Raw genomic sequence first — 23,816 nt, 5'->3', positions numbered from 1 at the left:
GGAACAGCACATCCTGCCCTGAGTCCTTCACAGATGTGAAAGCTGTGCTGTACAAGGGACATTCCCCTGTTGCTTGTTGTAGCTGTTAGCATATCCTAGGGCAGCAGGGCAAATCAAGGTTTTGACTTGGTTAGTGTTGGGAAAGACTTACAGATCGTTGTCCTGGCAGCAGTTAGAAAGCAGATCACTCCTGAGCCATTACCACCAGATCTGAACAGAGCCAGGGCTCAAAGTGTACCCAGGACACCTACCACCCCCAGCACCAGAACATCTCTTCACTTCTGTATTAAACAAAGGGCTGTGCCAGAAAGCAGGTGACAAAACATCTTCAGGATAGGCTAAATAGCCAAGGAAGGATAATTATTTGATGCAGGCAATCTCCCACCAGGAAAGAAAGAAGCATGAAACAGGGCAAGTGAATCTGAGGAGTCCCTCCAAAATCTCAGAGAAGAGGGCACAATCACTTGAGAAAAACCCAGAGCTCTTGGCTTCCAAGGGAGCAAGCAATTATTAAGCCTTGCTGCACAGCAGAGTGTACATAGCTGGAAGCACAGCCTGTGGCAGAGCTGCTCAATTACACACTACCAAGATCTTCTGGATAATTTATCTGAGTTCTGCTGGGCAGAGAGCAGTGCTCCAGCTCTGCTGGGCCAGGTACTTGCACGCTGTCTTCACGGCTAAGAATAGCAGTGGCGCACTGCAGCTGCTCCCCAAGGGACCAAGAGAACAGCCACAAAGACAGGCTCTCCCACAGCAAGAAGGACCTGAGCTAGACTGGAAAGCAAGAGTGGGAAGAGATGCACAGCAGGAAACCTATTTGCAATCTCGATCTAATTCCAGGCCTGCCATTTAATTAGTCTGATCAATAAAGCTAAGTTTGAGCAGTGTGAGATGTCCTGAGCTGGCTGTACAAGCACAGAAAAAGAACTGCAAAATTCCCTGCATATCAGCTTCCCATCATGGCTGCAAGTTTGGGGGTAATAGCCCTGTCTGGCAGCTCAGCTCTGAAAGGACAGGACAGCAGAAATCAGGGAGAGCAGAGCTTCACCTGTCTCACACAGATCTTGTTCTCTGGCTGCTCAATGAACTGAGGAGTGAGGGTCAGAGTATTGGGAGATATTGCAAAATGGTGCTTTTTCTGGGGTACATAATGCCCAAGGTAGAATGAGGGCACTTCACTGAAAGCAAAAGCAAAGCATATACTGCTAGAAACACCTTCAGGAGAATCAGACAGGGATAACCTTTCCTGGAAAGCAAGAAATTTGTAAGGGAAGGGGAGCTGCTGTTCAATGACATCTACTTTTCTCTATGCCTTTGAAAGATAAAGTGGAAGAAGTCAGTGTGAAGGAGAGCTGGCAGAGTGTTTGGGCCCACAGCACTGTGCCATGATGGAATCACAGTGGGAACAGTGCAGGATGCCAGTGAGAAGCATGGAGAAATGCTGCTTCAGTGCAGAGTGAAGAGGAAGATGTCACCTCCTTGAGAGCACAGCCAGACAGGAAAAACAGGAGTGTCACACATGGTGACACAAAATTGAGCTTAAGGAGTAAAGAGATCTGTAGGCAATAGGCTTGGGCTGAAACTAGGCAGAGACAGGATTCTGCCAGAAAAAGTAATGAGCTGCTGAACAGAGGACAGGTTTGTGGCCAGATAGAAACAAAGGCTTTGGAGAGGGCAAGCATGAACGGCAGAGGAGGGCCTGGACTACCGCAGGATCTCCAGAGAGAACAGAGTTCTCCAGCTCTTGAAAAAGGACAGTAGTATCTGGAACCCCCTCAGGAAACTCTGCCCACATGGCAAGCCATGATCCAGGACACCAGGGACAGCAAAAATATCCCTCTGCCCAATATCATCAACCACACCAGTCAGATAAAGAAAGTGAACAGAAAATTGTTTTTTGCTTTGGGTGTGTGGCCCCAGCTTCCAGCTGTTGGTCACCTTCCATGGTTGTCAGCTAAGCTTAAACTGGTTTTACACCACCTCTTAGAGGTGGATCAAGTAATCTTTTGAATTCTGGAATGGACAGGCTGATAAAAGCACAGTGTATCTCCTGCAAGACTGACTTGGTGACTCTCTAGTCCTCCAGCCCTTCCTGGGGTCCCCAATCCTGTCAAGCAGCTGTGCAAACTTAGTAAGGTTTCGTATAAAGCAACAACACTGGGGTCTAAGAGTTCAAGGCAGTCAATTCTGTGTCTTGCCTCCAGACAGCAGAACAAACACTTGTCGATTCATTGAATAAACTGATTGACTCTGCAATGAGTCTAAGTAATTTCTTTCCTGGCTCAGAGATCTGAGCCTGACCAGCAGAGGTAAGATATTGGGGCAGACCTTCCCCTCCATCCCCAAAGCCTTCTCAAGGGAGGCTCCTGGGAAATGTCACAATCAATAAGCATCTTGAACAACCTCAAGAGACAGCAGGGACTAAGCCTGGGAAGACACAGCATGGGAAATTTTGTGTTCCCACTGCAATGGCAGCAGAGCTTCTTAAAAGTTGAGCTTGGCTTGAGACCAAGACTAGATGTCTGGGGTGACTGCACCCCAATGCAATCCAGTCAGTGCTAGAGGTGAAAGTGTTCCTGTAATTTCTACCCTGAATATTTCTTGTAAAATCTTACTGCAGAGCCCTAAAAGAGCTTCAGTGAGGCCCTTGGAACAAGCTGGAACTGCCAGGTCACCAGAACCAGTTCCCAAGTCTTTAAGAACAGCATGCCTGCAATACATGACAGCCATGCCAGAGGCTGGCTAGGAGTGAGGGCAGCACAGAGTCTCAGGAAGCAGCCGGACAACAACAGCAGAGCTGACATGGTTAGAGGAGATGAGATAGAGCCAGTCTCCAAGTTGCTGTCTCTGCCACAGACATCTAATGGCAGACAGAAAAAGAATCAAAGTGAGCTTCACACACCCACCTCTTCAGGTCCACGAGTGGGAAGAAACTCCCTCAAAAGTGCAAGATTAACTAAATTAGATTAGCAAAACAGAGATGAGCTGCAAGCTGTTCCTTCACACAAGGAGGGACCTCTCGCAGGCCATAAACTGGCAGCTCCTAACCTGGAATGGTTCCTTTTAATTAGGTCAGTGCTTTCCATGCAACATGCTGCACAAGACAGTATTTCAGAGCACATGGACTCTCACTTGCCTGCCAGAGAAGAGTCAATACTGGAGGCAGAGCAACAGTCAGGGATCCTTCCCTTTCCTAATACGTAACTGAGATGAGTGCCAAGTGCCAACAGCTAGGCTCCATCCTGCCCTGTGCTGCTCCTGCTCACCTGACGTATTTCCACACACCTAGGACTACTTGGGAAGCAGCTCATTTGCCAGCATATGCTCTTGCCTCAAACTGAAGCATTAAGTAGGTTCTGCATGTACAGGCAGACTGTGGCAACCTGCAGTAAAGGGCAACCCTTCCCACCTTTGCGTGGGAAATATTGGCAAGGAGTATGGCACCCTGCCAAGCACTGCAAATCCTGGCTGAATCCCAGACAGTTATCTACAGGCTGGGATAGTGCCCGAGCAGCCTGTTCTCTGTGAGCACCATTTCTGATTGCAGCACACAGTCATGTGCCAGCCAGCAAGCCCATTTTGTGGCATGGTCACGCAGTAATTCCAGAAAACATTCCTGTAAACAATTCCTCTCCTGCTGTGGTCACTGCCCCAAGCTGTCACATTGCATACACACCTTCTGAGTGAGGTGGCTGTAAGGAGCAAGACACACAGTGCACACACAGTCTTCTCACTACCAACAAAACACCCAAAGCCAAGGGGCAGCAGCTTCTCTGTCCCACTCTGCTCCCTCCAGACCCACAGCTCAGCCATCTGCAGCCCTTAAGTAAGGGAATTCTCTGTGACTGCTGGTCAAAGCAGATCCTCTGCAATTTAACTCCTCCAGATCTCGACTCTTTAGATCATAGTACTTTGGGTTTTGTTTAATTGACTTAGCAAAAGCACATTCAACCAAAGATTATCCAGCTGCTAATCCACATTAGTGCTATGTAGATACATGCTAAATCCCTGACACAGATACAGAATTTTTTTGCAGTGTCATGGGATGCTTAGACTGCTGGTGTCAAATGCAAATACAGGGAAAGGTTTGCAAACTGCAACCCCACTGCATGCAGGGGGTTCAATCTGAGGCACACTGACTGCCATACTCAGCTCAGCTGTCTGTAGAACAAGCAGCACCTTGTCCTGCTCTGCAAATAGTCTATGCAATATGTTCCTCTGTGTTTGTCTTCTGCAGATGTGATCTTACCATCATGTTGAAATAAGCTAGAAAGACTGAGAAGAATTGCCTTTGTACTGCTTTGTCTAACAAGAACCATCCTGGAATTTACCCAGGACCTCTGGATCAGAGCAAGATTCACAAGATGGGCTGGTAATGTGACAGCAGCAGCCTGTTGACATTGCCTGGCCAGGAGAGGGGCTTGGCTCCTAATGCCTGATTGGGCATTTGTGACCCCTTCTTTTAGGGCAGTCCAGCTCCCCCCTCCCAGCCCTGCTCATGTCTCCTGCTGATTTGCCTTTTTGTTCCCTCCAGAGCTCCCCTGCCTGCCAGCACCTGGACTGGGCTGTTGACCTGAACTACCTGAAGGATACCTGCTGGCATTTTACAAGCAACCATTTTAACCACTGCAGCAGAAGTTGAGGAAAGTGTTTTGTTGCTATGGCCACGCAGAGGATTAGGAAGTCAAGTATAGTGGTTTCTTCATCTCAAGAGCCTTGGGTGTTGACCTGCCAGCAGCACTGCAGGAATAAAGGTATTTTTGGCATCCTGGTCAGTCTCTGTGCTCCTGCTTTTCCATCTTAGTACCACAATTTTTCAGGAAATGAAGAGACAGAATTTACCTCTTCCTTCCATCACAGTCCTCCACGCAAAATGGGACTCACTGTTTCCTTCAGGGTAGAAAATGGTGGCTGAATGTACTGTGTTATCTACCAGACCAATTCAGACTACCACAGCTGAAGCAGGGAGACCAAAGGCCAAGTGGAATGACAGAACCTCTTTCAGGAGAAAACACACCATGCTTAGAACCCAGAAACTGCAACCCATGACGGTGTCTGATAAGGCAACCCTAACCCTCACCATGGTGCTCTTCCACCTACTCCTGTTTCCCCTCTTTGCTCTTGCAGAGCAGTCTGGCTGAAGCATTACAAACTGCTTCTTCCTGAGCACTACCAGCAAGCACTGAACAGTTTGTCAGACCTTGAGAATGGCATGGGACCACACACAGGAATTGTGGCACTACCATTGTGAACAAGGCAGCTCCCAAGACAAGCTGTTTTCTTTCCAATATTTTCTTCTCTTCCCAGGAGATTCTTTCCATCTTACAGAAAATGCAGAGGTGGGCACCAGCAACAATTCAAACCCCTCCTATTGATATCTTTCCCTGGGGAGAACAGTTACCCTCATTAATGAAAACTGTCAGACACTGGGGTTTTTCTCTGGAATCGTGAGACACTTGTTAAGAAAGTCTTATAAATTTTCCATGCTTGTTTATCATTTTATTTTCCACATAATGAGAGAGTACTCTGATTTGGCTGGTGGCTGATTCAGAATCACTACAAAAAGACTCATCAGAAAACCTGCAGAGGCTACACAAGCATTTGATGCTGTTAACAGCAACCTCTTATCTCAGAGTCTCTTTATTCCATGTTGGCCTAAACACACAGTGCTTGCTCCACAGGCTCTGTTCTTTCTTCCCTGGGCCAGCTCATGGCTCGACGCTGCCCTATCGCAGTGTCAGACTCCAGAAGGGTGCTGTGGTTATGGTGTGAGATTAGGCTCAGGTCCAGGGTCCCCATTCCCCAGCAGGAACACTCTGCCTTCAGGGCAGAATCCTTTGTGCTGGCACAGTGCTTGCAGCTTGCTCCCAGCAGATTCCTACCTCTGCTTGCCACCAGCACCCAGTTTTTTCCAACCTGCGTTATCAGGAGGGTCAGCAGGAGAAAAGGGGGAGAGGACAGATGCAGAGTGAGGTCTGCTTGGTTTGAAAAGCTTCCTTCCCCAAACACCACAGCCATTTCAAACCCTGGTGGATGTGTTAGACAGAGAAAGAGCTATGAGCTGCAAGCATGCAGGATGCAGAGATGCCAGAGCTCAGAGTTGAGGCATGCGCTGAGGACAGGCATAGACAGCTGGCTGTTATCAGCACAGTTCCTTGCTCCTCTAGGGGCTCAGGCAGGAGTGTCTGTGTTTAATGGCCAGACAAGGTCAGACTAGAGAGAAACAGGCCTCCTGAGGTTTGTTCTTAACAAACACAGGTGCTCCAGTGTTTCCAGAGCCACACAAGTGCAGCCCTGCAGTTCCATTACCAGACACTCATTTTGCTGAGAAATGCCCTGCTCCGTCCCATCTCACCTGGATCTGGGCACTTCTAGTGGGCTGCTTCCAATCCTCAGGAAGTTATCAGAATGGGTTGATGAGGAGGAGCTGGAGGACTTGACTTCAACCATCCCTGTGGAAGGCAGCCTGTCTTCAGACTGCTGTGCTCTGCTCCAGAGCACGGCTTGCGGTGACGATGCACAGCTCTTCCTCCTGAGGGACAGAGGACGTGGGTGAGAACGCTGACTTTTCTATGTACTCCAACTAGGAAGCCTTTCCACCACAGGCTGGAGTTTAGCCCAGCAGCTACAAGCTCTTGTTTCCAATGAACCCGCCTTCCTCCCTCCCAAGGAGCCATGAGTCACGGTAAAAGCTCAGGGAGGGGGTACACTGAGCTCAACCCATCTTAGCCCATTCTTTTATAGATCACCATCCACGTGACCTGGAAATCAGAGACGGGAGAATGCACCAGCCCACACACACACAGCGATTGCTTTGTTTAGTCTAGCAGCAAAAATGCCTTGAGCAAGGGGCCTCCCAGCGGGGAAAGACCATTTCAATCTGCTTGAGCTCCACAGCGCCTATCAGCCCAGGTGGGCGTTCGTGTGCACCGAGGGTGACAGGGACACACCACCAGTGTTAATTTCCCTTTTAGCAATTCCCTTTGGGCACCACTGACCACACGTCTGACCATGTGCTCACAGCTGACAGTCACTCCAGATGGAGGTACACTTCAGTTCTCTCTCAGTCTATGCTGACAGCCCAAACTGCTCTGGCTTCTTTCCTAGCCAGCACTTTCAGATTCATGATTCACTGTCCATTGCTGCATCAGGCCTTAGCTCACAGTACCATCCAACTACACGCCAAACAAATACACATCTGGGATTAATTCATATCACTGCTGCTCCACGTTCAGAAGATTTTCCTTCTTATGTCAGTTGTTTGGTTTTGTGATTTCCCTGGAAGAGTCCCAAGAACTTCTCCCCTTCCAAGACCATGCTGAATTGGACAAAGATTCCCTATGTACAAAAGTAAAAAAGAAAAATTCTAAAGCAAACAAACTAAGGGAAAAGATGTTACTCTTCCTAAAACATGGAAGGGCATCTCAGCTTTGAGATCTCAAGCACCGTCAGCAAGTGCAGCTAAAGACAGGCTCATTGTACAGTGGAAAGTGCGATATCCTCCCTTCATTTCTTGAAGGGTGTCCACCCTCAAACATCACACCACAGCCTCTCTTAAGCTTTATTCATCTCATGTTATCATAGCTGCCAACATCTCCAAGTACAGCCTGCACAAACAGGTCTGAACAGCTAAAAATCAAATGCCTCTCCCTGCACAGAGACTGTGAGGCCACCTGTTTTCAGGGCAACACAACAAAGTACATCCCCTCATGCTATGCAGAGCACAGCTCATCCAGCTTGTAGCAAGCCCTATGCATTCTCCAGACTACAGAGCCACAACAGCCTGCAGTAAAACAGCCATGACCAGTCTTCTCATTGAGCACTTATGGCAAGGCTCACAACCTTCCCCTTTCCCAAGCTCATGCCTCCCAGCATGGCCCAAACCATCCCTGCAGAGCAGCTGCTGGCCCCAGCACAGCCTGAGGTCACCCACAGAAATAAAAGCAACGAGAGTTAGGAAGCACATTTCAAAATCGAGTCCTGATCCACACATGTGCAGCTATCTCCTCCAGCATGCTCTGGTCACTTCACATCTTGCAAAAAGCACACACAGGTTCTGTGCAGCAGAATCAAGTCTGTATGTCCTGAGCACTCAGAGCAACACAAATGCTTCCAGTTCACTGCCCTGCAGCCCTGCAAGTGGAAAGCTGTTCCCTACTTGATGCAGTCACTTTGATGTGGATAGGTAGGGTCTGTGTGTTAAGAGGACTCCGTGTTGCTCACTTGGCAAAGAGTTTGGGACGCTCCATCTCCATTTTGTGATTCTGCAGGGATATTCTCCTTTCCCTTCTCAGCACTTTAGACTGAATATACAATGTGCTTTAGAAAGGCTGCTGCCACTAGCATGGCTGCAAGCTCAGTCCCAGAGGACTTCAATGCCTCCAGCACAACCCAGATTTAATTTAAAATAATTGCAATATAAAATAGCATCTTCACATGTGCTGAGGGAGAGGAGAGAAAAATTAAACTGAGAGGGGCAACCCTACAGCAAGGCTCTGAAATCCCCAAACAGCACCAGAAACTCCACAATCAAGTCCAAAACCTGTCCCAGGGCAGCAGAGCTGCCAGACACCTTCCCCTCTTCCAGACAGCCACCTGCATCCCAAGGCAAGTCCTATGTGATCCTCTATCAAGAGGCAGTACTGAATTCTCCCCTGGAAAAAAGCAGTCTCTAAGCAGTGCTGCAGACAGGAACCTGCTTTCAGCTCACACGCCTCATGCTGGTAGAGGGGCTAAAATTTAGGTAGGGAATTCCTGGCCACCCAGCCCAGCTCCCATTAACTGCAGACACTCCCTGTGTATAATGTCTTTCCTAAACTCTGATTAAGCTTCATTTTAGGGCAGCTAAACCATCTCCACTTTTCCCTGGGGAGGCTGCTGTGAAATGTAATTTTTCTGGTAGTTTGGAACAATCTTTTAAAAGTAATGAAATCCTTTGTGGATGAAGTTTAACAGTGAAACTGGTGAAAATGAAACAAATGTGCTTTACTCTCATCTATGTACTAACTTTGGAGCATCCCTGCAGAACTCTGACAGCCTTTTAATGTGGGGTGGCCTCCAACTTTTGATGCAGCTCTGGAGTACAAATTACAGCAAAGCTTCTGACAGCCAAATTTCTCCCCCCACTGTAAGGAATCCATGCTACAGAGAGCAAACCTGGAGGGCAAGACACTTCAGAAATATTTTTTTCCATCAGGCCCAGAGCCAGCCCCTTTTGTTCAGCTCACCAAGTGGTTTTCTCCTCACCATGCTGCTTGAGCCTGTGCTCCTGCTGGCATCAGCTCCACTGCTTCATAGGTAAAGCTCCCAGCTGCTCCAGGGGAACTTTCCATCCCCAGGGAGAAGTCACTGCTCAGGCTTGTGGTGCTGCCTCGGTCTTTCTGCTCTAGAGAGAAGAAAACAGAGCTACCTGAAGCCCAGCTTGGTTTCACACACTATCTCTCCTTTAAGCAATACACTTCCCTGTGCCCTGTGTTCTTGCAAGGCTCCACAGGCAGCACACCCATTTGGGGTCATCCTGAAGCTGGGAACCCAAGGCCACAAGCAATGAACCATTAGCAGCACCAGGGCCACTGATGCTTGACACTCACTGAGCATGCAGATCTCTTCCAGGGTGAAGCCAGGTGGCAAACTCTTCCTCCTGGGAAAGGAAAGACAAAGTTACCTCAGGCAGACTTCAGGGCAGGCTGGCCATAGCCAGGTCTCTGTCACACACAGCAGATCAGAGTAGTGGGGAATTAGCTGTGCAGGGGCAGAGGGGAGAGGATGGGCCAGTGTGCACTGTCTGACTCGTAACAGTCCCAACCCAAACTCCCTGTGCTTTGAGAAGGTGGCAACAGGCAACACTGCACATGATGTGCTTATTCAGAGCATCCAGGGTGGGCTTTTCTTCTTTCTGTCCCTCCTGAAATAAGAAGGTTTTATGCTGTTTGTCCATTACAAAGCAGCCACCCCTCTGTGCCCACCAGTGCCTGATGGAGCTTGCTGTGCAGCCTGCTTGAGCCAGAGCACTCATCTCTGGGCTCATCCGTGCTAAAGCAGCCACGGACAGTCATTAAGCAGAGAGCACATTTCAGCATGGACAGTTTTTCAGAGCACAACGTGGCATCTCACAAGCCTCGGCCCCGTTTTGCAGCCTTCAGAGTGCAGAATAAATTAAAGAAAACTGGGCCAGGACACCAGGGCTTCCATCTCCCCAAAGAAGCAGCACTAACAAGCTCCCTGGCTCTGTAGCCCATGCAGCAGCAAGCACAGGCTCCTTACCTCTGTGACTTCAGAGCAGAGAACTCCTCAGAGGTGATGTGCTTCAGAAAATTGAAGCAGAAAAAGAAAATCTGAGCAAAGGGAAAGAGAAGAGCGGTTCAGGAATGAACCCGAGGCTCCATGCAGCCTCTTATCTTGATGAGGAGGTGCTGGCAGGAAGGAGATAGCAAAAAATCTGCAGCTACCAGCCTCCAGTGTGCCACAGGCTGCCACCATCACATCCTGGGCCTTCTCTTCCATGTAAACTGCCCCTCTGCTCCCTGCCACGGGGAGGACCAGAAAGGAAGGGGAACAAGAAGTCTCCTTATCAATGCCTTGCACACATGCTGCAAGCCCACAGCAGGTACTTATGCCATCAGTGCAGAATGGAACAGAGATGGCAGCAGCTGCTTATACACCCAGGTAAGCAGCAAATCCAGCAGGACTTGCATGGTTAGAGCCACATGCTCCACCTCAGCAGCAGACCAGTACCACACCTGGAAGCATGAGGTACCCACAGCATTTGTGGCCCCAAACTCCTGCCCTGCCACACCACAGTCTGCTCTGCATCACTCACCCCACTGTGCCTCTGCCACCTCACCCACCCGTGCAGAGCTGTGCCCTTCTCCTGGGAGAAGTGGGGAGCAGGCAGTGCCAGAGGCAGCCAGGCACCCCCTCTCCTGCTGCAGCTACTGGCTCCACCCATGACCAAGCAGGCACCAGAGCAGAGCTCTCAGGCTTGAGCCAGTAGAACTCCAGGAAAGGAATGAATAGCAGGAATGATATTTAATCTTTCAGGGGATTCTGCACCCCTGAAAGATGGAAAATAGGCCAGGGTTGTGTGTCTGCTGTTTGAAGGCAGAAGATTCCTAAGTAAGGTGAGAGTTCGAGGAGCAAGGGAATAGCAACGGGGTTAGACACAGAACCCACCTCTTTTCTACTCAGAAATGATAGTGCATTATACTGCAACTATAGTCAGAGCAATCTTCTTTTCTTGTTCAACAGTGAAAGATTTTGAAGAGAATTACTTCCACTAATTTTAAATGTCCCCCAGACCCATATGTGCACCCACAGACACATCCCACCAAACACACACTGGAACCAGCACAAGCTGCTCCATGAGCCTGTGATGACATGCAAGCCACATGCAGCTGCAGCACCCAGGCAGGAGGGCTGGCACTGAGGACAAGCTCACAAGACTATCCAGCTTTATTTTCAAGGAGTCACACACCTTAAGCATCCTTCTCACTGCTGAGCTGAACAGCAAGTCCTAGCACCCTCTGATATGGGGCCTGAATACTAATGGCACAGGAGAGAAACTGGCAGAAGTGACATCCCCCCACAAAAACCGTAGCCTGAGAGAGAAGTAATCCCACAAATTATGCATCACAAAGTGACAGGGCAAGGCTCTTACCTCATATTTCCAGCACCTGAACAATCTTTTTAGAGCCCAGCCACACCACTGATACAACCAGGAGCAGGCAGTGAATGCTGCTACCATAAACAGATATCCTGAGAACACAAAGCAGTGCTCAGCCACTGCCCCAGACCAACACTCACCTCTTCTCCTTTACTGAGTCGATCGACTAACATGTGCCTGGAAAGAGAGCAAGGGAAGCTCATCACATGCCAGAATCAGCAGAACAGCACAAGCTGTCAAGAACAGCCAGGTGCCTGAGCCCTCAGATAAAAAAAAAATGCATCAGCCCTTCTTGTCCTAGCTCATTGGGACCTGCTCAAAAATCAACCTTTGGCTGTTAACAAACATCAAAATGACCCCTCAAGACTTCTCCCCTGTTGCACAGGGATGCACATGTGAGTAAAACTTATCATGCCTACCCAAAGAGAAACCAGTCATAGGCCACTGTCAGGTAGAGAATCTCAGATGGCTCCAAGGACGTGTGGATCAGCCCATCCTGCAAAGCAAACAAAGCCTTCAGGCAGCAGCCCTGGGGACTAGAACTTGGGAATTTCATGATCTGCCGAAAACTGTCACGGTGATCCAGGGTGCCCATCTTCCTCCACCTGCCTGTGACAGCATGTCCAAAGGAACATTAACAGCTCCACCACCACTGCCTGGTGACAGTCACTCACCCTCCAAGCAATCAGCCCCAGAAACAGGAGTCAGCCAGGTACTCACAGCCCACAAGGAGAGGCGCAGTAAGGAGATGAAGAGAGGCGTTCGATCCCAGCCGGATATACAGTGCACCAGGAGCCCGCTGTCATCTGCTCCAGGGGCAGGAAGGAGAAGGAAAAAAATGGATGTTACAATGAAAGTAATGATTTCTTTATGGAAAATCTGCAGAGACAGGCTACTCTCTGTACCCACAGACCAGGCTCAAGAGCAGAGCTCAGCCAGAACATTATGTCTTAAATACAGCAGACACCCGATTGCTCAGAGTGTCCTGGGCTGTCAGCAGCACCAGCTGATGTGCTCTCCTGATCCTGACAGCTTCTCAGGACACAGAGTCATTAGGTATGAACATTACTACCCTGAACATACACCTACCTAGCTGTAAACCCACTATCACAATCTATTCCTACACTGGTGAGAAAACAGCTTCAACTGAACATTTTTTTCAGTCCCACTAACCTTCCTACTGAGCACAGTAACCTGCACACTGATCAGAGGCACACACAAGGCACAAGTCCTACACCCTACAGAAAACCTGCAGTGTGTCCCAACACAGCTACTGCAGGAGAATAAAGCTGGCCATGCTCTCAGAGCCAGCCATGGCTCCATCCATCAGTGCTAGGTCACAGTGCCCAGAGGGAATGGGAAGCCACACAGGGCAAGAGACACCCTTCAAAGAGTTGGAGTGTCCATGGTGAAAAGGGGTGGAAGGGGCTCTTAAACAGGCACCAAATGAAATGCTGTGTTGACAAGACAAAACACAGGTAACCAGCAAAACAAGAGCAAGAGTCAAAAAGCAAAGACACAATGTTCCTTTTCTTCAGGTTTAAAGTAGTAAAACAATAGGCTAAGTTTTCAGATATCCCCTTCATATTTGGGAAGAAAGGGTTTTCAAGGAATCAGCAAGTGCCTCTCTAAGAGGGGAGCTGGAGTTCTGAGATGGCAGGACCATCACCCTGTTTTGAAGGGAGAGAATTAAAAGTGACTTCTCTACTGGGAGTGGCTCCACAGTGGCACTAATACCATCAGCTGTTCTTCCAGGGACAGTGACTGCTCCAGTTACACTGCTGGGAGCAAGGAGTTTGCCTTACCATCACTATTGATAATGGAGATCAGCAGCTTCAGGTAGTTCTGTGTCTGCTGTACGAGGTCCCAGCTCTGCAGAAAGAGGAATGTTGATGGTAAGGGTCTGCCCACAGCCAAAGGCTGCTCTGCAGGTCAGATCTGCTCTATCCAGAACAGCAGCAAAGCAGAAATAACCACATGGCCATTCCTCAAAGTGACAGACTTCCCCTTTGTATCAATCCCCCCATCCTCTGCAAAAGGCACTCTGGGACAAGATAACAGGTAGGCAAATAAAACAATAAAAGGCCATCTCTACTGTCTTCCCAGCTGGCAGAGGAGCTGCAAGCAGCCCATGCTCAGAGAGGCAGCAAACACCTGCAGAGCACTGACCCAGTTCTGCACACGTGCACTTTTCCAAGTGGCTGAGCCACATTCCAGCCAGGTGTGCAAAGCCAGCAGCACGATGGGATGTGCAGGCCAAGGCCAGCAGCCTGCTCCCACAGCCCAAGCACTTTGCTCAAAACTCTGTGGTCCTTGAAAATGTCCCCAGCTGGCTGCTGACCCTCACCCACCCTCCAGACAGGCACTGGACTTCTTCAGTAACCCCCAAGTAGCAGCAGAACAACAGAAGGGCTCTGAACTCAAGAGAACTCCAGTACTACAGGACATACAGGTGAAGAACATCAGAACAAGCCAATCTTGTCACTTGACCACCATGTCATGAGCAGATGCAGGGAATTTCAGTGGTTTGATCAGAATCAGGACTAGCTCAAGGGAAATGAGATAGCACTGGCAAGGAAAAAGCAGAGTGGGACACATTTCATGGCAGAAGTGTTAGTGGTGCAAGTGACATGTGACCACAAGCAACAGAACCCTTGCCATGTGCCTGCATGTGTGCACATCCATGTTTCCACTGAAACTAGTGTCAGACAAAGAGCATATTGTCAGCCATGAAGCCTGCAGAGCCACAAACATTAGGGACACGGGGAACACAGTCAGCCTGCAGCAGAAAAACACATAATTACAGAATCTTTTATCTGCCCAATTCAATCCATCTTCTGCTTATTTTAGAAGGCATCATCCAATTATCCAGTCTGATCTCTATATCACGAATGAGAAAGTTTTCTTCAGTTGCCCCACGTAAAGCCTGAGGCTTGCACTTGGCAACATCTTTGCCCAGAGAAGCATCTCAAATAGGGGTGACAGCTCACTACTGGCAGCATGTTCCAGCAGATTATTCTCAAAAGTAATATGCAAGACTTTCCTTATCTGAAGCCTTGATTTCAGATGAAGATACTGCTTCCTGTGCAGCTCTTCTTCCCCAGATTGAAGAGTGCTTTAGAATTACTATATTCTCCCTAAAAATGTACTTATACATTAATCACCTTAGTGATTAGCTAAACAGACTGAGAACTTCAGTTTTGAGTGAAGCATGTTCTCTAGGCCTCAAATAATTTCTGCATCTATTTATTACACCCTCTTCAATTTTTAATATCCTTTTTAAAATACCGGCTGCTCAGTATTCTGGTGAACAAGTTTCTAGCCATACACAAGCTCTAGTTCTATTAGTTCTGCTTCAACTTTTCTGTGATTCTGCTTATGCTGGCACTTAAACAGTATTTACATCACTGACAACAAACAGTGGCCCAGCACAGGGAGCTCTGCTGGTTCTGTGGTGCTTCCAGCCACAGGGCACAATAATGTGACATGCTCCAGCACAGTCAATCCCCACAAAACCTGGTAGATCCACTGAGGTGTGAAATTGAGCATACTAATCAGTAGTATAAGGTGATACTCCCTGTTGTGAACAAAGGTAGACTTTGAAGCTTGAGCAAACAGAGGAGTTCAATTACTGTTTGCCACGCTGTCCATAGTAAGGAGTGGAGATTTGCCATGGTCAGTTATGATTATCTGCTCCTCTCCCATAGGAAGGCACCTTGCATACCCATGAAGGTGCCCAGTCCCTTGGCTCTGCCCACAAAGGGGAAGTTTGACCTCTCTCATGACTTCCCACAGCCCAGACAGTCTGCCCAGGGCAGGCCCATGTCGAGCTGAGAATGAGAACAGGTAATACTGCTTTCTGTTTCCTGTTTTGTTCCTTACCTTTGTTAGCAACCTATCTCCCTAATGGATTGCAAATTTCTGAAAGCTACAGAAAAAGGTTTGCCTTTACAGTCAGCTGCCTCGGGGCACAGCAAGCCACAGAGCTTTTGGGTACAGATTTCCACTGCTGTTCTGAACTGTCAAGCAGCCTTGCCCCCACTGGGATGCTATGAAGTGAGCCAGATTAGAGCAATAGGAGCAAGTCAGATTTCAAACCTCTCCTGATCCTTCCTGAATACCTCCCTGACCTCCCACAGAGACATCCACTTTGCTCACCTGGTACTCGCTCCAATCAATATTCAGAGATTGGGTCAGAGAGACTGGGATACTTAATGGAGCATCTACATAGTCCTGTAAAAAACCCAAACACAGTTCATCAGAGAAAAGTCATGACTCGAAGGGACTGAGTTGCAAAAAAAAACCCAACAAGACAACAAATGCCAAATGGTGCATGAGAAGAAAACATCTCAGCAAAGCATCTTTGGATGCAAAATCCGGAAGATGTAAGAATAAACTCAGACTCTTGGAAGGACTAATGGACCAGAGGAGCTTTTATGTGCTCCCAACAGTGAAAGCTGGGCATATTAGTCTCTGAATTTCTATAAGACTGCCCCACTCAACCATCCCCTAAGCAGAAGACAAAATATGAAGAAAAAACTGAGAACCAAGGCTATCAATAAGGTCAGAATTCAAAACTGGGAGCAACCCATACCTTCCATGAGAGGTCAAGCATCCTAGACTTCAGGATAATGATTCATTTATTTTACATATGAATTTTACAGTCAATAATTTAGTACATTCCATATCTGTTTTGTTTGTCCTGTTGATTTCCTCCCTGTGATTAGAAATAGGCACATGACATACAGACCATCACTGAGGAACTGGGAGGCAAGACTTAAACCCAGTAAAACACAGCTCTCCATTTCATAACATCCACGTACCTGTTTCCAGTTAAATATGAGACCTTCAGCTGTATAATCCCGGTCTTTGTAGTCCTTAAAAAATTCACAGCCTGCAAGAAAAGGAGATAATGAACAACGATTCAGCTAACTGGTATCTAACAAGCGAAGTGCCTGTGGGGCTAGGAGTGCTGGCAGCCCCAGGCTCCAGAAATCCAAACCAATCAAAACTGCTGCCTGTGGGAAGAGAAGAGCAGGAAGCCTCAGTACACTGTGCAGCACGGCCTCCAGCAACAACAGCCCAGGGCACTGAGCAGTACAGACACACAGCAAAGGGCAAACTCCAAACACAGCAAATAGGGAGCTTGAGGGACTGATTTAATCTTTTCCTGAACAAAAGGTTTCAGCAAGGAGTTATGTTTTGCAGGGCCTTGGACTTTTGCACAGATCTAAGGCATCAGCTTGACATGCTGAGTGAGAAGGAGCCACCAAAAGAAGGTGTTGGCAGAGCCCCGGGGAAAGCCAACATTCACAGGGCATCTGCTACAGGGAACAAGAAAGGGCTCTCTCAGAGGTGGCTTGATTTAAGTCTTCTCTTTCAAACATGGGATTTACCCCATCTGAAGGAAGGGGGTACATAACCACTTTCAAGCTGTCCCCCAAGCCCTCCCCTCCTGAAGTGTGTCCTTTGGCTCAGCTCTTCTCAAACAACTATTTGAAGTCTCTGCTGCAAGCCGCAGTCACTTAGTCACAGCTGAGCAGCACCATTAGCACTGCAGCTGCCTGCAGGCTACAGAAAACACCTCTGCCAGTGTGCTGTGCACACCTCAGCAGTGCCACAGTGCCCACCCCACCCAGACAGCCCTCTGCCAAACACAAAACATGGAGAGAGATTCCCACCCCTCAAGTCACAAGTAATTTCAATGGAAAAAAAAAAAACCCATGAAAATAATCTGTGCAAGGATAGGACTAATCCTCAAATATGCAGTCAGGACACAGTCTGTCAGTTGAGATTTAACTCCAATTAAACAATTACTTCATGCAAAGAATGGGGGATTATGGCATAAGTGTTGGCATCCACAACTACCAAAAGCTTCAACAGATACCCCATTTTAACTCAAGTCTTTCACTCCAGACAGTTTTTACTCTTCACTTGGTAAAATCTCTCTGGATGGCTGAGCCCAAAGAGTGGTGGTGAATGGGGTTAAATCCAGTTGGTATCTGACCCTAGGTTTTGTGGTGTTCCCCAGAGTTCAGTACTGGGACCTGTTTAACATCTTTACTGATGATCTGGATGAGGGATCAAGTGCCCCTCTGCAAGGAGTGGAGCCACCAGCCTTGGAAGAATTTAAGAGGTAGATGTGGCACTCAGGGATATAGTTTAGTGGGAGACTAGGCAGCATTGAGTTAACGATTGGACTCAATGATCTTAAAGCTCTTTTCCAACCACAACAATTCTATGACTCTGTTTGGACACTGTCTTGCTCACCTAAGGCAATAGGATCTCAGAATAACTTCAGAAACAACTTACAAAACAGATTCTTTCAGCGCAACCCTGGAAACATCAATAAAAATGTATCACAGCATTTGGCCAGTCACTAGAGGGGTTGCTGATCCTTAGATGTGTATGCCTTAGATTTTACAGAGTGACAACATTCCCCCATGGACCAGCACTGCTGAAATCAGGCAACATCTGCAGGGAGTATTTGCAGTTTTTTAAGGTTTATCTCTATTGTGGCAATGAAGAGCTGCTAAAAGAAAGCAGCTGTCCCAGAGGGCAGAAGAGGAAGGACCATCACTGAATAATATTGCTTACCATATACAGATCCCCATACAGGAACAACTCTGTAACTTAACTCTATAGATTCACTTCTTCATACCTTACAGCCCTACAGAAGACCTGTGTACACAGTCCTTCTCGTGTTCCAAGTCTGGTGATCTGTGCAGCAGCAACATGTACCTGTGCTATGTACTACAGGAACCAGTAATACCCTTATTTCTGTACACTCTGGCAACCTGCACGTCAAACTCGATAGAGATTTTCATGCATTTTCCCTAAATTGTCAATAATTTCTATATAAAAGGAAATATACCTTTAAAAAAATCTATAAGAGCAACAACTAGCAATCAAGGAAAAGTCTGGGTCTGGATCATCCACCAGAGTTTTGCTGGTTTTGGTTTTTTCTCCTCTCCCTTTCTTTGTGCACTAGGGAGAAAGAAGAGCCTGCAGACAGACCTCAGGCACAGCAGCCTGATCTGATCCTGTCGCCAAGCCTGACATCAGCAGGCAGCAGGAATATTCAGTTCATCTGTAGGATGTGAGTGACCCAGCAGCGGTTGCTAGGCACAGGGATGGATATAGCCAGGGAGACAGGCTGCAAAGGGCTGCCTCTGTTGTACACTGCAGGCTCAGGTGAACTGCTCTGCAAGCACTGAGGATTTCTTACAGTGGAGCTCTGGAACACTAGACTAGAAATTACCCTTAAGAATTGGGTCTTTACATAACAAAGAACAAGATATATATTTTGCATCAAGTAGTAGTTTAGAGTTGCAGAGATGTCAAAGGCCATCTTAACCAGCTCCACCTCTGGGACTTTTCCTCCATGCTTGAATTAATAAGGACTGCTGAGAAATTATTATGCCATCTCAAAGAGTGCCTAATGCTGACTCACTGCCAGAGCATCCAGCTTCACTGCATTGTTCTCAGTTTAAAGGTTTTTCTCCAGAAGGAACATTGGAAACATTCAGCAAGTCACAGTCATTTACATATACACACACACACACACAGAGTTATTTCCCAGTCCCCAGAAACAGATTGTCACCTGTCCCTTGTGAATCCCTCTGGACATCATTCCTGTACCTGGATATGGGATGGAGAGAAGTGTGAAATCAGCATAACGTTGAGCTTTGTCCACCTTCTCAGAAGACGTCACACTGCACAGGACAAGAGGAGAACAGCAGATATTTACAGAGTGTTTTTGCACAGACACCAGCACCCAAAAATCTACCTGTTGCATCTCCCTGGACTATGACTTGACTCAGCTGTGAGCAGGGGCAGAACTTACTCAACACATCCACATAAACAAGCACAACCCAAAATCACTAAGGCTTTTCTCTAAGATAAGTCAGAGAAACAGCTCCCTCTGTTCCTGTGCACAGAGGGCTCCATTGCTGTCTCCCTTACGAAGGGGTGCCTATCTCATTACTATAAGCTCTACAGGAAAAAAGCTACTCAGACTGCAGAAGACAGATGAAAGCAACTATATTGCCTATTGATACAGTTTTCTGTGGCCTAAAACCATGGGGTTTTCTTTACAGCATCAACTAACCTACCCTGCTGTAGCATTCTTCCAGAAACTGCTCCCAGATTGCTGAGTACACACCTCACAGCAATTCACATGTAAGGGCTACACTGGCTGCAAACTAAAGCCTGCACAAAACAAAGGAACCCAGACTCACTTCAAGCCAAATTTCACCTTCTTGTTTTCCACCATCAGGTCACAGATGTATCGGACAGACAGGTATCGAAGCAGCTTGATGTCATGCCCTCTGACCTTGTCAAACAGCTGGGAGTCTGCATTTCTGCAAGATAGAACAAGCAAGGTGAGCATGGAAGACTGACCAAGCTGAGTCTGATTCTTCCCAGCTGAGCCACAGTTCTTCCCTGAAGCACTCCTAGCCTTAAGCAGCATAGCACCAGCCAAGTCAGACTCTGCAAATTGACACCGCAAGCTTTGTGCTCATGGTCCCTTCCCACATCTCACTCTGTTCTGCAACAAACACTTAAGATACAACACCGTTTCTACAGCCTGGAGATGTATTTTTTGATGAAGTCAACACAGCCATGCCCTTCAAAAAAATTTTTAATGGCTCTACATATTCCTGTCTCCAGCCCTTTCCTCTGAAAATAGATTAGCAAGCTTCAGCCAGCCATTAATACGCAAGACTCCTTTCTCAAAAGCAAGGAAAGTAAGACCTTGAGCCTGGTAATGGGTCTCAAGCCTGTGCCCAAAACCCAAACTAGAAAAGAGCAGAACTGAATGGCTGAGCCAGTCAGCAAACTCCCTTTTCCTCACCCCAATCATGCATACAAACCTAAGTGCAGAGTCTTCCTCGGAAATGTCTTCTGCGTCTGCCCAAGCATCATCAGAACCTCCTGCAAAAAAGGCATTAAGAAGTGAAGCTTTTGTGAACCCACCTGATCCCCAATCCAACAAGATATGTATACAAACAAAAAGGTCATGGTTTGGTGCCTTCTCTTCACACCTAAGTGTGGTTCCCCACATTTCCTCTTCCTGAAAATCTTGTTTTCTAATGTAGCCCACACTTTCCTTGTCATTGCAAAGTACCTGGGCAGGTCAAACCCATGACTGACAGCCAGAGGACACCTCAAAAATGGTATGCAGTGCTTTTTTAAGCCAAGCTTCAGCTCACACACTACAGACACCCACCACTCCCCTGAAGAGCTTTCCCTGGAGTCCAGTATATCTCACCTTTAGCAGCACTGATTCCCAATGATTAGTCAAGCAACAGCAAGTTCTAATCCTCTTTCCTCCATTATTCCCATCCCCAATGTTTGGCAATTGCTACTCTGAATCCTTTGGGATGCCTTTATTTGCCTATATATTTCCTGTAACTCACTCTTCAGCCTCAAGTTCTTTTGTCAGAGGTTCTTAGGAGCTTTGGCACTGTTTTGTATACAGTGCTTGGAGAGGGACATGAGGTTTCAGTCTCTGCTCTGTTGTGCTAAGCCTGATACAAGCAGCCCCTGCTAGAGCTCCCACTGGTTTTGGGAAGAGCTTGGCCTCATGTGTAGGTCTCTTACCAGGCAGAGAGTGACAAATGGCTCCTCACTCACCAGAGAAGATGTAGTTGTAGCCAGTGCGCCCATAGAGCTCTCCCCAGCCGGCCAGTGTTGCTGATCTGCAAATGTGCTGGAGGAAGATTTTTTTATTAATCACACAGGCTCCAGGAGTCCTTTCCTTATCATGCCTATTTGATCTCAGGTTACATAGTAAGGGTTGGTATCTACAGCTATCACCTCTCAGCTGTCTGCCCTACAACCCTGGTCCAGATTGAGTTCTCCAAACACAGCAAACTCCCAAGTGCCTTTATCTGTAGCTGGTTTTTAAATCATATTTTCATCTCCAATTCTCCAATGCATTAATACAGTCAGTTCCTGCCAAGTTAGCAACACATTCTCTGTTAATACCCTGCTAGAGCCTTATTTCCACATTCCTCTAGATGAGATTATGGATGGTCCCAAGATGACTCCGGGCAGTTCACTCCTGCAAAAAAGGTCAGATGATGCAGCCCACAATGGCATCAGTCAAGCTAGATTAAAATTGTCACAGGTATGAGATTTTGCTATTCATACAGTGTTTCTAAATTCAACTAAGAAAACTGAATTAAGCTACTTAAATTCTAAATGAGACTATTCCTACAGGGTTTCAACACAGTTTAAGTAATTCACATAAAAATGAATCTAATTTCACTTTCTTACAGATCCCCTTGCAGACAAGCCCACACATTCATAAGACCATTTATGCAATCTTGCTTCCCAAGGGAGCAGACAAAGGAAACTTCTCTGGAGAGAGGAAAGTTACTCAAAGGGAGTTGCTGGGAAGAGTAAGGGACAAACGGGGACAATAATTATCTTTCCCCTCTGAAATGCCAAATATCATAAGGACTTCAGAAGGGACATACATAGGAGGAAAAAAAAAAAAGCTAGCTCTTTGGTGCAAGGCTCATGATTTGGTGGGGGAGAACAGCCTGAAGTGCCCACAGACAACTTATGCAGCCTAGACAGCAAATGCTACCTGCTACTACAGGCTGCCTGCTTGTACCTAAGCACAGATTTTTACACCCTTTGGAAAAGTGACAAGTGACGGAAGGCGTGGCTGCACAGTTCAAATGGCAGAGAGAAAGGTCATTTTCTCAGTAAAAGACAGGTAACCTATGAAACCTCACCTTTCCCTTGTACAGAATGACTGGGCAAACAAAGCGCCCTCTACACCTGGCCATCTTGCTCCGGTTGATGAGGTCCTGCAGTTTGCCAACCTGCACAGTGCTCTCATACCTAGTGGGCAGAGATTTGGGTCAGTACACAGAGCATCTTCTCACACGTCTTTTAGCAAAGCCACCACAGAAACCCTGGGCTGCAATCCCATCCCTTTCCCTAGAAAGTTAGTAAGCATGAAAACACGTTGGGAATTGCTTCTGCTGCTGTACAACACATTTGGACACTTTTCTGGCTCCTTTTCTGGATTTTGAAAGACCAATGCACAGTACATGTCAGCACCATCAGGAACTGGCAAACATGAGCACCACCAGTAGGGTCTGCCACAGACTAACATGTGGATTGCTGGAGAAGGACAGTCAGTGTCTACAAGAATACATGTTCTGTTTTCCCTGCTATCACCTTTCCATTCAAAAGCAGCCATCACAGTGAATTCACTATCAGAGGGATAGTTTTGCAAGAAAAAAAGAAATATAATAGAAAATAAAATCTTGAACACTCCATGATCCTCAAGCATTTGTGTTGCTGGGTAATTAAACAACTAAATCGGCTAGTGGGTTGAGCAGGGTACTTAGATTAATGTCAGCTGCATCTGCAGAACTAGATTTTGCTTTCTTGTTGAAGTCAGAATTGTGTTCCATACTGGGAGACATTTTGGAAATGTTAAAATTGCTCCAGTTTGTTTAAGTATCAGCCCACATTTGACAGGAATCCAAACTCACTTCTGAACTACAGAGACCTCAAAGAGGAACTATCAATGCAGAAAGGACTAGAGCTGGAGAAGCATCCAGAGTGATATATGAGAAACCAGGTTAAGTCTGGACATAGAAAACTGCATGGCTATGCACCTGGAAACAGTTAACAAGAATTTCCAGTTAGCCCTTTTCAGTTATGGAGCACGGTAGAAGAGGCAGATGAATTGCCTGATCTCTGGATGTTAATACATTATCAACATGGAAAATCTGAAAAAGGGGAAAAATAAGATCATGGGAAATTCCCTAGAGAGATGTAGAAGTACCAGCATGACTGTGCAGAGCACAGGCTCTCAGCTGAGATAAAGGATCTGATTCTAGTGACCCACCCCTGCCTGAAGAGGCACAGGAAGACGAGTAGGACGGCCAAGGGAGAGTCTCTGCTGCAAGAGAAATCACCAGGGTCTGATGGAAAGGGCAGAAGATGATGAGCAGATGCACAGCAATATGTGCATCAGGGTGAAGGAGAGTACAACACAGGAGGAGAACTCAAACGAAGGAAGAAAACAGTGGCCTAAGAACAAATTAATACCTTTACTATGGAGTTAATGAAAGTTGCTAAACTTCAGAATCACTGAGAGTGTGGAGCAATGTACCAGCAG

General features: G+C 47.2%; 1 protein-coding gene across 9 annotated transcripts in view; it reads right to left on the bottom strand.

The window, feature by feature from the left end:
- The window catches only part of MTMR14 (myotubularin related protein 14), a 33,100-nt gene that overhangs the window by 4,023 nt on the left and 5,261 nt on the right, over positions 1-23,816 (bottom strand). For 4 of the 9 annotated variants that reach the window (XM_064432785.1, XM_064432783.1, XM_064432788.1 and 1 more), the window contains exons 3-17: positions 22,414-22,522; positions 21,302-21,377; positions 20,539-20,599; positions 19,903-20,025; positions 19,304-19,377; positions 16,486-16,556; positions 15,821-15,895; positions 13,468-13,534; positions 12,383-12,468; positions 12,082-12,158; positions 11,803-11,839; positions 10,264-10,334; positions 9,591-9,640; positions 9,247-9,385; positions 6,356-6,532 (exon numbers count right to left, since the gene is read on the bottom strand). In XM_064432785.1, coding sequence (XP_064288855.1) covers positions 6,356-6,532; positions 9,247-9,385; positions 9,591-9,640; positions 10,264-10,334; positions 11,803-11,839; positions 12,082-12,158; positions 12,383-12,468; positions 13,468-13,534; positions 15,821-15,895; positions 16,486-16,556; positions 19,304-19,377; positions 19,903-20,025; positions 20,539-20,599; positions 21,302-21,377; positions 22,414-22,522 — 1,293 coding nt within the window. Of the gene's footprint in view, positions 1-237; positions 5,917-6,355; positions 6,533-9,246; positions 9,386-9,590; positions 9,641-10,263; positions 10,335-11,802; positions 11,840-12,081; positions 12,159-12,382; positions 12,472-13,467; positions 13,535-15,820; positions 15,896-16,485; positions 16,557-19,303; positions 19,378-19,902; positions 20,026-20,538; positions 20,600-21,301; positions 21,378-22,413; positions 22,523-23,816 lie in introns of those variants that run through there. The other 5 variants (XM_064432782.1, XM_064432784.1, XM_064432787.1 and 2 more) reach the window with 3 other exon arrangements.

The sequence above is a fragment of the Passer domesticus genome, chromosome 9 (assembly GCF_036417665.1).
Source record: "Passer domesticus isolate bPasDom1 chromosome 9, bPasDom1.hap1, whole genome shotgun sequence".
NCBI lineage: Eukaryota > Metazoa > Chordata > Aves > Passeriformes > Passeridae > Passer > Passer domesticus.
The sequence above is the reverse complement of the archived record's forward strand: the minus strand, read 5'-3'. Positions and strand labels throughout refer to the sequence as shown.